The 18,097-nt window shown below is 38.9% G+C and overlaps 1 protein-coding gene and 1 pseudogene across 4 annotated transcripts in view; one reads left to right on the top strand and one right to left on the bottom strand.

Moving 5' to 3' along the window:
- The window catches only part of POLR2B (RNA polymerase II subunit B), a 50,578-nt gene that overhangs the window by 1,637 nt on the left and 30,844 nt on the right, over window positions 1–18,097 (top strand). For 2 of the 4 annotated variants that reach the window (XM_059067152.2, XM_067035746.1), the window contains exons 2-9: window positions 1,659–1,731; window positions 5,205–5,355; window positions 9,731–9,843; window positions 9,967–10,186; window positions 10,786–10,944; window positions 14,917–15,081; window positions 17,197–17,393; window positions 17,557–17,676. In XM_059067152.2, coding sequence (XP_058923135.1) covers window positions 1,659–1,731; window positions 5,205–5,355; window positions 9,731–9,843; window positions 9,967–10,186; window positions 10,786–10,944; window positions 14,917–15,081; window positions 17,197–17,393; window positions 17,557–17,676 — 1,198 coding nt within the window. The remainder of the gene's footprint in view (window positions 1–1,658; window positions 1,732–5,204; window positions 5,356–9,730; window positions 9,844–9,966; window positions 10,187–10,785; window positions 10,945–14,916; window positions 15,082–17,196; window positions 17,394–17,556; window positions 17,677–18,097) is intronic. The other 2 variants (XM_067035748.1, XM_067035747.1) reach the window with 1 other exon arrangement.
- LOC131758784 (coatomer subunit zeta-1 pseudogene) lies at window positions 8,708–9,278 on the bottom strand (annotated as a pseudogene).

The following is an 18,097-nucleotide window of genomic DNA, read 5'->3' as shown; positions in this document are numbered from 1 at the left end:
TATTCCCACAGGTACTTCATGGAGAAAATAGAAGCAGAAACTTAAACTCTACTGTTTAAACTTCTGTCTCATTTTTATCTTGCGTCTAGAAATTTATTAGCATCATTGTATTCTTTTTCTTAACTCCTGAGAAAAAAATTCAAAAAAATTTTTTTCAGCTTAATTTTTTGAGTAGGTAATATAGTCTCATTTCTCAGAGGCTAGAAAACATAAAAATGTGAAAAAGGATAAATGATTTACAAGTATAACTAAAACTGACTTCATTGTTACCTCTCCTTTTCCAACCTTCCTACTTCTCCTGGGTGGCTGTGATAATAACATCTAGTGTGCCATCAAAGCTAGAAAACTCCAGGCCATTTTAGATACCTTTGTCCATTTTACCTCTCTCCCCACATGTAGGAGTGGGTAATTCCAGACCATTCAAGAAGCACTTATTAATAATTTATTTTGGATATGTATCAAATTTTGAATCAAAGTTGTTAAATTTTACAGACTATGTATATAGGTCAGAATAGAAAAACAAAAATACAGCACATTTTTTTGCATAAGAAGATGAGACTAATATTAGCACCAGTGTACACTGATTTTTCAAATGCCCCATTTTATAAATTACTGTTCTGCCCAAACGCCCCAAAGTTTTGCTGCTTAAAAATTATTTAATATGTTCATGGATTAAATGAGTCAGGAATTTGGATAGGCATAGTAGGAATGGCTTGTCTGTTGCCTGATGTCTGTCAGTGGTTGAACTGGGAAGACACAAAGGCTGAGTGTTGACTGCTGGGGGCTGGGTGATCTGGAGTGTTTACTCATGTGTCTGGCATCTAGCCTAGGAAAACTCAAGGACTAGGATTGCTGATTGCAGCATCTCATAAGTGGGCCCTCCGTTTAGATTTTCTCACCTAAGTAGTAGGAGTTCTTAATGGCAGCTCAGGACGCCAGAAGTAAGTGTTTCAATAAACAAGTTGGAATTGCATTGTTTTTCCTGACCTAGCTTCTGAAATCGTGTAGCATTGCTTTAGCTGTGTTCTCTTAGTTATGGGAGAGTAAAAAACCCACCCAGATTCAAGGGGAGGAAGCATAGACCCCCTATATCTTGATGGTAGGAGTGTCAAGATCACTTTATAAAAGAGCATGTGAAATGGAAGATAGTTGTGGCCATCTTTGGAAAATACAGCCTTTCATCCCTGTCCATGTGTGAAATGTTACTGTAATAGGCCCACCTTATATTGCCCAGCTATTGGAGTCCTTTGCTGGCTCCTCCCTCTTAACCTGATCTCTGACTTCAGTCTCTGATAAGAGGATTATGAGCTTGCTCCTAGTTATCATTATAGTTCGTTATTAATGAGAATTATATGGGCTTCTTGGAGACGGTGGAACAGTTACAAATGCACACGGCTTGCACTGAACCTTTCTCATGAGGCCTCTTTGTGTATTGGGAGAATACCTATGTGACGTAGACCTATATGTGTATGTATATACCTATGTATATTGTTTCATTACAGTTCAAGTACTGTGATGACTGAAATTTTAAAGAAGTGAGGTAAAGCGATTTTTTTTTATTTAGTAAAGAGGAAATGTGTTTTTGCTACTTCACATCATAGTAAGATGTGAGCTAGTAGTATTTATTGCAAGTGAGAATGATTTTTTTTTTTTTGCAGATATGCAATATGATGAGGATGATGATGAAATCACACCAGATTTGTGGCAAGAGGCATGCTGGATTGTAATTAGGTAACTTTTTAGACCAAACTGAATAAGTTTTAAAAGGCACTGTAAACTATACAGGGATTTCCTGCTTATTCTGTTTGAAAATTAGATGTTCTATGTGAATATGCTGCATGAGAGCTGGTTTGTCATTTTATTTATTTATTTAACTTTTGAAGTATTTTGATATACAGAAAAGTTACACAAATAATTCATGTACATTTCACCCAGATTCCCTAAACGTTAACCTTATGCTATGTTTTCTTTGCCTTATTCTTTCTCTATCTACGTATGTTTTTTCTGAAATATTTGAGTCAGTTGTTTACCTAGGAATATTCTTTTACATAATCATAATCTTATTAAAATAAGGAAATTAATTAATACAGTAATCTTATTTAATCTAGAGACCTTACACAGATTTTGCCAGTGTCCCAGTAATGTTCCTAGCAAAATAATCATTTTCTTATCCTGGATCCAACATGAGATCATATATTACATCTTGTTTTCATGACTTATTCGTTTGTCTCCTATAATATAGAACAGTTCCTCAATCTTCCTCTTTTCTTTTTTTTTGTTTTTTTTGTTTCTCAAACTTACCATCTCTCCACAGCTTCCCATGGCCTCACTTTTTTTGGGGGGGAGGGGGGGACCTTGACATTTTTGAAGAATATAGGCAAATTATTTTTTAGACTGCCTCTCAGTTTGGGTTTGTTTGATGTTTCCTCATGATTAGATTCAGATGATTACTTTTGGCAACAGTGATGTTCTGCTCTCAGTGCATTGTATCAGGAGGCACATGATGCCTATTTGTTACGTTACTGGTGCTGTTAATTTGATTCCTCTTGGTTTTCTCCTTGTTTTAAATGGATAAAGTTATAACAGGTGGTATTTCGACCCACATTCCCATCCAATTCTAAGTGTCATTAAACTGTAATAAAACTCAGCAGGAAGCGTTACATATAGGTAAGAGAAGTAACTTTTAAGTAATAAAGTAACATTCTGCTATGTTAGGATATAAAATGCTACAAGTCTCCTCACTTACCAAACTGACAGGTGCTTTGTATATAGTAACATTTTGATGCCTGTTTGAGCCCCACCATCTCCAAGATACACATCCTCTCAGTTGATACTCTCCCTTTTCAAAGAGCACAAGCTTCTGACATTCTACCAGTTGTATATGGAATAAAACTGAACCTTTGCTGAACGTTGTTTTGTTAAAAATATGAGTTTTGGAGATTAAGTATGTATTTATTTTTCCTAGTAAACATGGGCTTTAAGCACTTTGTATTGCGACATTTGTATCTTCTATGATTTTGAGTATTAAACACGAAGAGACATTTTACTAGGAAACAATAACTAGCCAGATATTTGGAGTATGCCTATATTCTGTGATGGCCAGGGAGAAAGAATATTTTGATCTTAGCCAAAAAAAAAAAATTGTTTTCAACTTATGTGACAAATTGTTCAAGGATTATATCTGCTATTTGACAAGTCCTTGCATTTAACATTTGTTACAGAATAAAAAGCCATTTGATTTTTATAATTTAATTGATTATAGGTGCTTTAGTTATTTGTGATATGACATTTTGTTTTTTAACTATTTAATATCAAGTGATCTTTCCCAAGCATTGTGAATGTATATTATTTAATATATAGTGACTTCAGTAAGATATCTCTTGGACAGTAGTCATGGTAGTAGATACCATAAATAAGAACTATTCAAATAGTTTAGGTGTTTAAGGGATGGCATTCTACTGAAGTACTGTCTTAATGATTTTGGGGAGAGTAACTATGGTTCAGCTTCCTGGGAGGATGAAACTTGTCCATAGTTTTTAAAAGATTTTTCATTGTAAATTGTCCATAAAAACCGTTGCTGTTTACCTTACAGATTGTGCTTTCCATGTGCTTATGGTACCAATGGCTGACCCGAATGGTTGTGAGAAATTTCTTTCCTGTCAGCTCACAGTCTCTACTGAAGGAACTTGCCTCCACTCTTCTTGAGTCTGTGCCTTATACAGGGATGAATGTGTACTGTGTTCTCTGCCATAGAGAGCTTCTAATATTGGTGGCCATGGTTGATTGAATCAGGGTGGAACCTTGACCCAAAGCCAGCCAATCTCTAGGCTGGCCAGTGACGTGTGAGGTGATCTGATGATGCCAAAATGGGAGGCTAATGATAGTTGGGCTACACATGTTGTCTCAGAAAATTGATGTGAGGATGGGGCAAGTTAGTTACTAGGCAGAGAGGAGCTAAATCCAGCTATGCAGCTCTTCCTGTGTGGTGGTGAGGGGTGAGATTCCTCTTGCAAACGGTGTGTCTACTCTTTTCGAGTCTCTGTCCTTCTTTAGGACTTCAGTATTTGATTTCTGTGTCTATACTAATAGCTTTGATCTCTCACCCTTACTCATTTTTTTTTTTTTTTCTGTATGTGGGCCTCTCACCGTTGTGGCTTCTCCCATTGCGGAGCACAGGCTCCGGACGCGCAGGCTCAGCGCCCATGGCTCATGGGCCCAGCCGCTCTGCGGCATGCAGGATCCTCCCGGACCGGGGCACGAACCCACGTCCCCTGAATCAGCAGGCAGACTCTCAACCACTGCGCCACTAGGGAAGCCCCCCCTTGCTCCATTTTTAAACAGTCATTTGCTGAATATTTTCACTTGAATGACTTAGTCTCGTCTTACCTTTAACATATTCAAAGTAGAATAATCTTTAACCTAAAATCGAAGTTCTTACACATGCTATATTTTAGTCATTGATATCATTTTCTTCCCTCTTATTCAAATTAAAGTTCTTATTTTTATCTTTTTTCCATGCTCTTTTTTGTTATATAAGTTTTAGGTGGACAGTGTTATACTTCAACATCTGAATACACTACAGAGGGATCACCACCACAGTCTAGTTACCATCCATCACCATACATTTGACCCATTTCACCCACATACTAACCCCCTCCTCTCTGGTAACCACTAATCTGTTCTCTGTGTTTGTGAGCTTTTGTTTTCTTTTGTTTGTCGGTCGGTTTTGGTTTTGGTTTTTTTTTTAGGATTCCATATGTGAGTGAAATCATGTGGTATTTGTTTTTCTCTGATTTTTTTCACTTAGCATAATATTCTCTTGGTCTGTCCATGTTGTCATTTATTTTTCTCTTTGACTATGCATTTCATGAGTTTTGAGAAATGTTTCAAGAAGTTGGATGAAATTTATCTATAAAGGACATTTATAAATTAGGGCTTCCTTATAGTTCTTATGTTGTGCTTTAATAATTTTATCCACAAGTATGTCTCGTTTCCCCAAACTTAACAATAAGTTCTACAAAGAAAGTGTTCCTAGTCTCACCTCCTTTTTTGGATACCTCATAGTATTTTATGTAGTGATGGGTGCAGAGTGTTGGTATTTAATGATTAGTATTTGTCGAATTTGATGATAATGAAAATGGGGAAAAATATGGTAGAAAACATCACTGAGTTGTAACTGATTATGAACTCAAATATTTTCCCAGTTCCTATTTTGATGAGAAGGGCTTGGTCAGACAACAGCTGGATTCTTTTGATGAGTTTATTCAGATGTCTGTTCAAAGAATTGTGGAAGATGCTCCACCTATAGACCTACAAGCCGAAGCTCAGCATGCTAGTGGAGAAGTTGAAGAACCGGTAAGATGGTTCAATAAAGTAACATAAATAAGGGTATTGCTTTGAAATTTTGGTCCTTCTCTCACCTGGCTTAAAGGTTAAAAAAAAAGTTAGGAGGTGTTTTTATTAGTGTACTTATAACATTTCAATCAGCTCCTGATTTATTCTTACTAATGGAGAGATGCTTTTTTTTTTTTTTTGCGGTATGCGGGCCTCTCACTGTTGTGGCCTCTCCCGTTGTGGAGCACAGGCTCCGGACGCACACGCTTAGCAGCCATGGCTCACGGGCCCAGCCGCTCCGCGGCATGTGGGATCTTCCTGGACCGGGGCATGATCCCATGTCCCCTGCATCGGCAGGCAGACTCTCAACCACTGTGCCACCATGGAAGCCCGAGAGATGCATTTTTGCAAGTAATGCAAAATCCTAATTCTTATTCAGATAGTATGTGTTTAATAGCCAGGAAGAGGAAACTCAGAGGTATGATGAACTACAAAGAGGAGCAAGCCAGAAATAGTCATGTTGCCTCAGAAAATCCCACTTTTTTCTTTCACAGAATAAGGAATCAAAAGAAAAATAGGTGAAGGACCTTTTTCCATTGATTATTTTTTGCATGAAATACATTATTATATCAATATAAGAGATAATAAGGGAAAATCACCCAAATATATTAGCTCTTTTAATTTTTCTAAGTTCATTGTAGGGTTTTTTTTTTTTTAACACATATGCATGTTTTCAGCATTGTTAAATCATAGCAAGGCTATCATTTTAGAATCTAGTTTTACATGAGTGATTGTAAATAAGTGTGTAGTCCAAAACATGACCCTAGTTTTTTTAAAACTTTGTTTATTTATTTATTTATTTATTGGCCGTGCCGCCTGGCTTGCAGGACCTCAAGTTCCCTGACCAGGGATTGAACCTGGGCCACAGCAGTGAAAGCCCAGAATCCTAACCACTAGGTCACCAGGAAACTCCCATGTCCTTAGTTTTTGAGTAGAGAGGCAGCATGATGGGCCTTGAGGGACAGGGAAAGCTAAAAAAAAATATGAGGTAGAGAAGAAGTAGAATTAGACAGAGGGAGAGATTATTATTTCCTGCCAGTTCAGTCCCTCTTTTCTGTAGCTTATCTTGTAAGGGCTGATGTACTATTCTCATTCTGGTTGGAGGTGCTGCACAGACTTTTGCTGTTAAGAACAAAAATAATTGGCTCTTCTGGCACTGTGTTGGGAAAATGGGTGTAAAATGCCTTTCCTATACTGCTGCATTTTCTCTTTATGGTCTTTTCAAAACAAGAGAGAGAACAATATAACATAGCAGCTTCATAGTGCCAGAATAAGTACTACCAAAGAAGTCTCTCAAGCTTGGCTATCAGAGCTTAGTGGAAAAGCTGACTGTGAAGGGTGTTTGTCTTAGTAGGGGAAACATATTTAACCATTTCAGAAAAAATACTTTGTGTTTTTGGCTTGTGGCTGGAATAGAGGGACCACAGTAGTCAATATATTGTTTTTGGTTTGATCTGTTTCTGATAGGTGTTTGTGGAAAATAAATGGAACCAGATTGTCACATGCTTTGGATGTCATTGGATGTCATGGGGCATTGTGGAAAGATTGTCAAAGAATGTACATGAAGCATTATTTTTAAAAGGTTACTTTGGAAATGGTGTTTACTTGGAGTGGGAAGAGGCCAGAGTCAGATTAAAATCTTGGAATAGCTGAAGTTTCAGTTAATAATGTCCTGGATTAGGGTAATAGTGGAAATGAGTAGTTGGATGGCTGAATTCCTTTTGGTTCATTATCACCACTAGTTCTCTTTGCTCTTTACCTACTCCAGTTTGGGAAACTTGGGTATTAATAATTTTCCTTTAGTGGTCTGCTTAGTCCCATCTTTTCCTTTTCTGATATTTGATTTAGAGAGAAATCCACTATCCATTTAGCTTTGGAAAGTTCTCATGGATCTTGTTTTCAACCAAGGTTGGAAATTCTCATTCCTTTATGTAGAATAGTAATTAGGATTTTCTGTGTGTTTTTAAATTCCTCTTCACATAGAGCAGTATATGAAGGTGGCTGTCATCCTGACTCTATACATCTCTTACACAAAAATGCCCCTCAAGGATGCCCAGTTATCCACCCCACTTCAATTTTGGAGAATTGGCAGGTAGGGCAAAACACTAAGTCTCAGGAAGGTTTCTTGAGACATTTTTGTGGGAAGTTTTGGGTCAAGGGGAGAGATGAGACCCAACAGCGGGTGTTCCATCCTCTGCCTTCCTGGGGAAATCCAAATCCGAAAAGTTTTCTGAAGAGAGGCACCTCTCTCAGTGACCTAGGGAGGGGAGGTGACCAGATGACCAGACCTACTGCCTGGATGTAAGGCTGAGGCAGAGAGAGGACAGGGTTAAGCAGATATCTCAGACCCAAGACAGAAGAATGAAATGCGTGAGTGGGGGAGAAGGGGACGAGAGATCCTAGAGGCCCAAGTCATAAATTCCACCCTGTCTCCAGTTCTGAGCAGAAACTCTTCTTCCCAAGACTACAATGGAGTTTTAGTTCAGGGACTGGCTTTGCTCCAGGGCACAGAGAAGACAAGCCAGGCAGAGATCCCACAGGTGGTGAAGGTGGAGAGTTAAGGTATCAGACAAAAAGATGGACACTCCCACAATGCATATGCACAGACCGCAGCAGTTTTGAAACAGTAAGCCAGGATCAGGGTAAAACATGCAACTGTGGCTGAAATACAGAATGTTATAGGCCCTCTCCAATAAAATATAAATCACTGCTTATTTCACTCTGTCCCCTGCCTATGAGCTGTTTCCAAGCTTTTTTCCATGGCTGGAGTCCTGGACAGTAAGAAGGAATGGGAGAAAATACTGAGGCCAGCATGCAGGGCTGTGGCTGAGACTTGATATGCCTCTCCCCACCCCCACTCATTCTGTAGAAAAGAATTCGTTCTCCCTCCTCTTGATGGGCTGTTGGGATGAAGGCAGGGTAAAGACAAAGGGAGGAAAACACCCAGCACATTCTTTCTCCTGCTTTGATCTGAAGTGAAGCTGCAGCCAAAGAGCACAGAAGTGGGGGAGAAAATATGGGGGATAGGAGAGCATGGGAGCATAATCCAGTTGAGAAGGGAAGAGGTTCTTCCACTGCCTTGTGTCCAAAAATCTGCTGAGAGCTTTAGTCCCAGAACTGCAAAAAAGAGTGCGAAGGAACAGGAAGCGTATATATGGGTTTGTGGGGGAGGCGGCCACAGACAGGATGGAGATCTAAGGATCCCTGTGATCCCCGAGATGACCCTAAGAGCATGAGTTGGGGGACTGGATGAGAAGTCACATCAGACATGTGGATTTTTTGCGGGGGTAAGGAGCCAGGAACAGTGAGGTCTTCACCGAAGCAGTGACCACTTGATCTGTTCTTTGACTGACTGCAGCGCCTGAGACTTGGTCTGCTCTGTAAGGGGGACAATCTCCCCTTAGTGCCACCCAGTGTGCCCCTTGCTGGGGATTGCTCTCTAGGATCACCCCTCAATCTACGATTTCATCCACAACCAAGAAGAACCCCTCCATGTTCTCCAGCAGAGCTCGCTTTTCTACAGTTTTCCTCAGCATCTGGCTCAGTGAGTCGAAGAAGAGGCAGTTCAGAATAGCCATGAGCATCATCTCATTTTTGTATGAGCTGCCAATTGTATAGAAATAGAGGTTGATACTGCTTTTACATACCACTGTCAGGCCTCCCAAGAGGGCAGTTTCAATGTCAGTCTTACAGGTCTTGTTGAAAGTGTTCTTCTCAAAGGCCTTTTGCTCCTTAACACCGGGGTAGCTGTTATCACAGTACTTGGCAAAAAATCTATCTCCATCATCTACCAGAGTCAGAATGGCTTTGACAGTGTACAAGGAGGGGTCCAAAATCAGTGCATCCCTCCTGCCCCATAGCTGGTACCGATGTCTTCTGTACATTTAATTGAAGAGTTTGGTTTACTTTTTTTTCTATCTTCTGTTGATTAGTTTAGAACACGCTTCTAATTCTATGAATTTACCTTTTCTTTGTTTTCTGATAACTTTGTTAACCTGACCTAAACTAAGGAGAGGGCACATGAAGCAGCTGTACAGATCATTGATGCGAATCCATTTCAGTTGTTTGATATGAACTCAGAGCTTAGTCTTTATTTACTTGTGATATATTAAATCTCCTTGTCTTCTACCTTAAGAAAGTGATGAAGTATAAAACGTGACATCTGTGGAGTATGGATGTTGCCTTGGGAGAGTCATCATTTTAGTAAAGTGGATCAACTTTGGCATTTTCTAGAGCTCTTTCTCCTCAAAATGTTAATGTTGATTAAAATGGAATCATTAAATCATTTATGGAAAAAATTATTTACCCTTTTCCATTGTTTTTGTTTTCATTTTAGCCAAGATACTTGCTGAAGTTCGAACAAATTTACCTCTCCAAGCCGACCCATTGGGAAAGAGATGGTGCTCCATCACCGATGATGCCAAATGAGGCCAGATTAAGAAATCTCACGTAAGAAAGATATTTCTTTTCCAGCAGCTGATACTGAAATAAGATTCAGAAAATAAAATTTTAGCGAGTTGAGAGTTTTAGTAATCACCTTACTATTCACTTGTGCTACTTTTATTTTCAAAGGTACTCTGCTCCACTTTATGTTGATATAACAAAAACAGTCATTAAAGAAGGCGAAGAACAACTTCAGACACAGCATCAGAAAACTTTTATAGGAAAAATTCCAATTATGTTGCGTTCAACTTACTGCCTATTGAATGGCTTAACAGATCGTGATCTTTGTGAGTTAAATGAATGCCCCTTGGATCCTGGTGGCTACTTCATTATTAATGGATCCGAAAAGGTATAGTAGCATTATTTTTTTTTTAATTACCAAATGATGATTAAGATTTAAATCATGAAAGTTGAAATCAAAAAGTAAACTTTTGTATAATTGGAAGTAGCAGTTGAATTATTAAGGAGGTGACAGCTGAATTTATATTAAACCAAAACTTTGTTTAGTTGTATATATTGGGTTGGTCAACCCAATAATGTACACTAGAAATTTGGTCAGTTTGAGCTTATATGTTTTGGTGAAGAGTTTACGCAAAATGGAGTTTGTAAAGTTCAAGAATTGATGTTCCAGTGAGCCTATATAGTCAGACTAAATAGAGATGCAGCGGGCTTCCCTGGTGGTGCAGTGGTTGAGAGTCCGCCTGCTGATGCAGGGGACGCAGGTTCGTGCCCGGGTCTGGGAAGATCCCACATACCGCACAGCGGCTAGGCCCGTGAGCCATGGCCGCTGAGCCTGCGTGTCCGGAGTGTGTGCTCCGCAACGGGAGAGGCCACAACAGTGAGAGGCCCGTGTACCGGAAAAAAAAAAAAAGAAGATGCAGCTTTCAGTGTTCTTTCTAATTCAAAGACCTTGTTGGTTTTATGGCTGTAATTTTATTGTCCATATAGGTTCTGATTGCTCAAGAGAAAATGGCAACAAACACAGTCTATGTGTTTGCCAAAAAGGATTCTAAATATGCCTACACAGGAGAGTGTAGATCATGTCTGGAGAATTCTTCTCGACCCACCAGTACTATCTGGGTTAGCATGCTGGCAAGAGGAGGACAGGTATGGACTATTATATGCTATTTGGGTTTATTCCTTTTGGTCTAGTTTTGTAAGTTACCAGGCTGCATGTTTAGTCAAAAAGTTTTTCTGGAGCATATTGTCAGTGTTGTATGGTAGGCATTTTATTATTTACCCATTACTGTGTAATAAATCAGTCCAGTAGCAACATTTATCATCTCAGTGTCTGGATGTGGATTAGCTGGGTCCTCTGGTCACTGGGCTGCAAACAAAGTGTTTGGGCTGCAGTCATCATCATAAGACTCATTTGCATGGCTGTCGGCAAGGTCCAGTTCCTTGCTGCACGGCTCCCCTCCATACAGCCCCTGACAATATGGCAGCTTGCTTGTCAGAGTAATTGAGCAGAGCCATAGAGCGTATGAGCAAGGTGGAAATCACCATCTTTTATACCTTAATCTTGGAAGCAACATCCTATCATTTTTGCCATGTTCTTTTTGTTAGGTACAAGTCAGTACATCTAGTCTATATTCGGGGGACTACACAAGGCAGTAGTAGTAGGCAGGGATCATAAGGCACCATCTTAGAAGCCACATACCATAGGCATGTTACTTACAATAATGTAATCTAATAATAGCATTTCTTGACTGTTTGCTGTGTGCCAGTTATATTACTCAGATTGCTTGATTTAATCTTTGCAACTATACTGGAAATTTGTAATTAACTATTTAATTTCATGTACATTTTTATTTGTAAAAATTTAAAAAATAAGTCATATATACACATTAAATAGTTCAAAAAAGTACAAAAAAGTGTACACTATAAAAATTAGTCTTCCTTTGACCCCCAGATCTCTTCTCTAAGAAGCAGCTGGTTTTGATAATTTCTCATGAATCCATCCAGAAATAGTCTTAATTTAAAAATGCAAATAGGGGCTTTCCTGGTTGTGCAGTGGTTAAGAATCCGCCTGCCAGTGCAGGGGACATGGGTTCGATCCCTGGTCTGTGAAGATCCCACATGCCGCAGAGCAACTAAGCCCATACGCCACAACTACTGAGCCCACACGCTGCAACTGCTGAGCCTGCGTGTTGCAACTACTGAACCCTGCATGCCTAGAGCCCGTGCTCTGCAACAAGAGAAGCCACCACAATGAGAAGCCCGTGCACTGCAACAAAGAGTAGCCACCGCTCGCCACAACTAGAGAAAGCCCACTCGAAGCAACGAAGACCCAGTGCAGCCAAAAATAAATTAAAAAAAAAAAAAAAAAACCCAATGGGAGCATACTATACACTCTGTTTGAACATTGCTGATATCTTTTTTTTTTTTTTTTTTTTTTTTTTTTTTCCGGTATGTGGGCCTCACACTGTTGTGGCCTCTCCCGTTGCGGAGTGCAGGCTCCGGAAGCACAGGCTCAGTGGCCACGGCTCACAGGCCCAGCTGCTCCGCGGCATGTGGGATCTTCCCGGACCGGGGCACGAACCCGTGTCCCCTGCATTGGCAGGCGGATTCTCAACCACTGCGCCACCAGGGAAGCCCTGCTGATATCTTTTAAAACAGGTTTAGATCAGCAGTTGATCATTGTTTCTAAGCTGTGATATTCCATGCATAGATATAGCATAATTTATTGAGCCATTTCCCTTGTGATGGATGTTTAGGTTTCCAGTTTTGTGCTCTTATAAACAGTTCTGCAGAGTCTAATGTCACTTTAATAAGTTTTATAAAGAAGAAGAACTTGAACATTAGAGAGGTTTAAGTGCCTGAAGTTAAAATCCTGTGTGGAATAGGTGTTTTAAAGAATTAAAATGGTTTTTACTTGTGAATGGGGGTAGAATGGGGCCCAAGTACAAGTGTTTGGAAAAGATCCCCAGGTGATTGTGATGTGCATTCTTTGTTGATAAGCATTGGCCTGGATTATGGAGGGCAAAAGAAAGGAAAATCATCTAGATTTAGTGATAAGTTTGATATGAGGATGAATCAGTTAAGATTCTTTGGTTCTTTCCAGAATTTTCATTTAATCAATTAATTTAGGAATCGGGCCTGGGTGCCCTTGTTGCTGTTGTTTTTTTTTTTTTTTTTTTTGCGGTATGCGGGCCTCTCACTGCTGTGGCGTCTCCCGTTGCGGAGCACAGGCTCCGGACGCACAGGCTCAGCGGCCATGGCTCACGGGCCCAGCCGCTCCGCGGCACGTGGGATCCTCCCGGACCAGGGCACGAACCCGCGTCTCCTGCATCGGCAGGCGGACTCTCAACCACTGCGCCACCAGGGAAGCCCGTTGCTGTTGTTTTTAATTCCCCAGAGTACTCTAATGCGAAGCCAGAGTTGAAAATCACTGAGCAAAAACACAAGGTCTTTGTCTTACGATCATGGGAAAGATGTAGCCAACTGCCCATTCCCATACTCTGTGTGCTTTTGGGGTGCTTTGTAGTGAACCCTGGCTAAGTATGGGACAATTGGTATCTCACAACTCCTTGTATCCATGAGGCTTTGTGTAATCATTGTCAGGGGCTTCATTATCATGCCCATTAGTGCCCACAGTAGCTATTTTAAAACAATCTGAAACCTTCCCTCACCTTTCCAGCTTTACAAATTACTTACCTTGGGCCTTGAGGCTTGCTGGCAATGGAGTGAAATTAGGATTCTTGGCCACTGAATTTCCTGTATTTTATCAGGCTCCTGAAGTACCCAAAAAGATGACTAGTATGCCTGAGCTGCCAACACTGTGATTATAAGTATCAGCAGCTGCGAAAAAAAAATTTCTATTGTTCTATCCTGAGGTTCTAGATAAAATAGAGAACGTCCAAGAATTGATTTTTAGAAAGAACCTAATGAGTTCATTTTTAGACAAAAGGTTTGGAGGGGGCGTGGTGTAGGCATTCTTTTTTAATGTTTTGTGTATTCTGAAAAAGGTCTGATGAAACGAATAATTGAAAACTAAGTTGAAACAGCCAAATGGCAATTGGGATGGGAGGGTTGAGAGTACAGGAAAAAGGTCAAGATGAAGATTCACCTGTCCTCCGGCTTCCCTGGTGGCGCAGTGGTTGAGAGTCCGCCTGCCGATGCAGGGGACACGGGTTTGTGCCCCAGTCCGGGAGGATCCCACATGCCGCGGAGCGGCTGGGCCCGTGAGCCATGGCCGCTGAACCTGCGCATCCAGAGCCTGTGTTCCACGACGGGAGAGGCCACAACAGTGAGAGGCCCGCCTAGCACAAAAAAAAAAAAAAAGATTCACCTGTCCTTTATGTAAAATTGTTACTGAACATCCGTGAGATGGGTTAAGGTATCTAAGGAAGGAGGCCTGAAGTAGGAGGAGGAAGACAACAGAAACTGTAATTAGATGGACCATGATAATGTAGGGTTGTGAGGCCAAGAGAAGATAGAGTTTGATATTGAAGGAAAAAAATTTGATTAAAATTGAGAAACCAGGTGTTTGTATGCCAGTGTAGTAACTTTTATTTCACTTCTGTCTGTGTTGCAATTAAAGAGGGAGAAATTGGACGAGAATCTTATGTGAGAGAGGCTGTTGATTTTGAAATATTATTCATATTTGGAGATATGTCACAGACCAACTCTGAGTTAGTATTTATTTTTCATTCAGTGCTTAGCTTTTTTCCACATTTGTCTAGCTATATTCTCTCTTATTTTCCCCTCATCTATTTCTTTCTTCCAAAATTTTTAATTGTTTTGGTTGGGGGAAAGGACGAGGGGGGGGGGTCTGTGTTCACATCTGCAGCCAAAGGTCATTTCCAAATACAGTCTGGGGCAGTTCTAGAGGATCTTGGCAGACAGAGAGTAGAGAATGGAAGTTCTCTCAGGTTCAGATGAGCAGTCTATCCATCAAATAAGTAAACCTCTTGCAGTGGTTTTTGAAAAGCAGCCTTAGGACGTTCCTTAGAATATGAGAGGCATGCCTCTTTTGAAATACCTACAATGAACATGTGTATAAAATGGTTTTTGTGATGTTTATATATGGCTATAACCTCTGTATTCTCATATTCTAATGATTTTTTATTTTTCTAGGGTGCAAAAAAGAGTGCTATTGGTCAGCGCATTGTGGCAACCCTACCATATATCAAGCAAGAAGTTCCCATCATTATTGTGTTCAGAGCATTAGGCTTTGTGTCTGACAGAGATATTTTAGAGCATATTATTTATGATTTTGAAGATCCAGAGATGATGGAAATGGTAATGTGCAAGCAAAATGTATTCATAGTATTTTTCAAGAGGTTTAAAGTTACTGACTGTTGCTAATCCTAAAACATAGTAGAAAGCTGCTCTGAAGATCAGTTTAGCTGTTGCAAACCCCATGCTGTTTACTGTGTAGTGAAAGCCTTCAGCCCTGCCTTGGCTTCTTTCTTTTTTTTCTTTTTTTTTTTAAAGGCATATAAATACCAGAATTTAATGAATTAATTTTCTGTTTTACCTTTTTTTAAACACCTTTATTGGAGTATAATTGCTTTACAATGGTGTGTTAGTTTCTGCTTTATAACAAAGTCAATCAGTTATGCATATACATATGTCCCCATATCTCTTCCCTCTTGCGTCTCCCTCCCTCCTGCCCTCCCTACCCCACCCCTCTAGGCGGTAACAAAGCACTGAGCTGATCTCCTGTGCTATGAGGCTGCTTCCCACTAGCTCTCTGTTTTACATTTGGTAGTGTATATGTGTCCATTTGGCTTCTTGACAATTTTCTGTAAAATCGACATGAAAACTAGAGGCAGTCAGAGTTCATTGACAGCAGCAAGAAGAAATAGTAGTAAGGAAAATCGTAAAAGTTTACTAGTTTGATGCAGTTTAGTAAAAAGGGAAAATGTAGTTGATAATCTTTTTTAAAAAAAACCTTTTTATTTTGAAATCATTTCAGACTTACAGAAAAGTTGCAAATAACTCCTGTATACTCTACATCTATATTCAGCAGTTGTTACCTTTGCCGCATTTGCTATAGGATTCTCTTTATCTATATATACACATAGATTTTTTTCTGGATCATTTGAGATTAGGTATCATGCTCTTTTACTCCTAAATACTTCAATGTATATTTCCTAAGAATCAGGATATTTACTCACATAATCATAGTACTACAATTTTTAAAATTGGTACTTCAGTGCAGTACATACTGTTAACTTGGAGATCTTATTTAGGTTTATGTCAGTGGTCCTGATCATATCCTAATGGCATTTCTTTTTTTTCCTGGTTCAAAATCCAATCCAGGATAAGGTATTGCATGTTGTTTTCATGTCTCTTTAGTCTCTTAATCTTCCCTTGTCTTTTTCCCTAGTGTTTCATAACACTGAAGTTTTTGGAGAGGATAGGCCATTTATTTTGTAGAATATCCTTCAATTTGGGTTTTTCTGATATTTCCTCATGATTAGATTCAATTTATGCATTTTCTGGCAGGACAAATACAGAGATCATATTGTGTGCTTTCCAGGGCATCACATCAGGAGTCTCATGATTTTATTTTGTCCCATTATTGGTAATGTTAATTTCACAGTGCTGTCTGTTAGATTCTGCCACTGTAAAGTTATTATTTTTGTGGGAAGGATTGTTGAATCTAGATAAATATGCATTTCCTTATCAGTCTTTTCCATTGATGATCCTTGGCTAAGGAGTAGTTGATATTCTTAAAGTTGTCCTGAATCATCCATAGTCTTTAAGACTACAGAGAAATAAGGTAAAATACAGGCTAAACATTGGTCACAAAGAAAGTGGAGTATATTTTAGTTATTAGAGTATTTATTGATATGGTTACATGACAAAAATGGATTCTGGTTAGATTTTTACTTTAAGTTTTTGGCAATAGTCATGCTTTTTTTTAAAAAACAAAACTTAAAAATAATAAGTATTTAGATACTTAAAAGAGAAGATAACCTTTTAAACCAAGGCTGAAAACAGTGTGACACATTTATCCATTTGAGACTTAGTAAATTTTAATTTGAGTGTTAAACTTCTCTAAATTGATTTTAGATATTTGAAAGGAACTTTTTAAAGCTACTGTTCATTAAAATGTAAAAAACAAACAAAACATCCCCAAGACTCACTGTGCTCTGTTATAATGGAATTATTTGTATTTTTCTGGAAAGTATAATTGTCTGTGCTGATGAGTGGATTTTTTTCAGAGGTCCCTAGATCTCTAAGGTGTCTTCAAGTTCTAAGATTTTGTGATTCCTTGAATTTCTAAAAATATTTGCATATTCATTTAGGTTCATAGGGATATTTAACATAAATTAAGTGACAGTTGCCTTATTTTGAAGTAAAGATATGAATTTGAAAATAATTTTTATTTAAATTAACTGATAGGTTAAACCTTCTCTCGATGAAGCTTTTGTCATTCAAGAACAGAATGTCGCACTAAATTTCATTGGTTCAAGAGGGGCAAAGCCTGGTGTCACCAAAGAGAAAAGGATTAAATATGCGAAGGAAGTATTACAGAAAGAAATGCTCCCTCATGTTGGCGTCAGTGATTTTTGTGAGACCAAGAAAGCTTATTTCTTGGGGTATGTCAGATTTCATTGTTTTAAGTTCTTTGCCAAGCTGTGGTTGAGATAAAATTTTTCTTAAAGCTAAAAATGTCAAAATTGATGTTTTTAATATATAAGTTTAAAAAAAATCCCAAACTGTGTGCTTTCTTTTTTACTTCTTTCTTTTATTTTTTTTAAGGTACATGGTTCATAGGTTGCTGCTAGCAGCTTTGGGTAGAAGAGAATTAGATGACAGAGATCACTATGGAAACAAAAGATTGGACCTTGCTGGACCACTACTTGCGTTCTTATTTAGAGGGTAAGGAATTACAGAATGATATTGTTAAAAGTAGAGAGATTTCACTTTAGATTGGTTATTGCACTTGAGATGCTAAACTATCTTGGCATCCATATTGGGTATACATGAAGTTAGCTACATTTTTTGCCACTTGCCCAGTTTAGTTCTATTGATACTTCATATTTGAGAATTTCAAGATTGTGAGGAAGTTTTAACTTGTTTATGTTTTCTCTACCTTTACAAAGCATTTGAGAAAGCTGAATTATTGCCTTGATTTTCTAAGTGCTGATACTGGAATTTTTATCAGTTCTGCTTTGCAGTTTATAAAAACACAAAAGCTAGAAGGAAGTCTATCAAGATATTAGCAGTGGTTGTCTCAGTATTGGGGTTATATGTGATTTTTATCTTATTCTTGATATGTTTTTATATTTTCCATATTTTC

The sequence above is a fragment of the Kogia breviceps genome, chromosome 6, assembly GCF_026419965.1.
Source record: "Kogia breviceps isolate mKogBre1 chromosome 6, mKogBre1 haplotype 1, whole genome shotgun sequence".
In the NCBI taxonomy this organism is placed as follows: domain Eukaryota; kingdom Metazoa; phylum Chordata; class Mammalia; order Artiodactyla; family Physeteridae; genus Kogia; species Kogia breviceps.
Note: the sequence above shows the minus strand (reverse complement) of the source record. Positions and strands in the feature narration are given on the sequence as shown.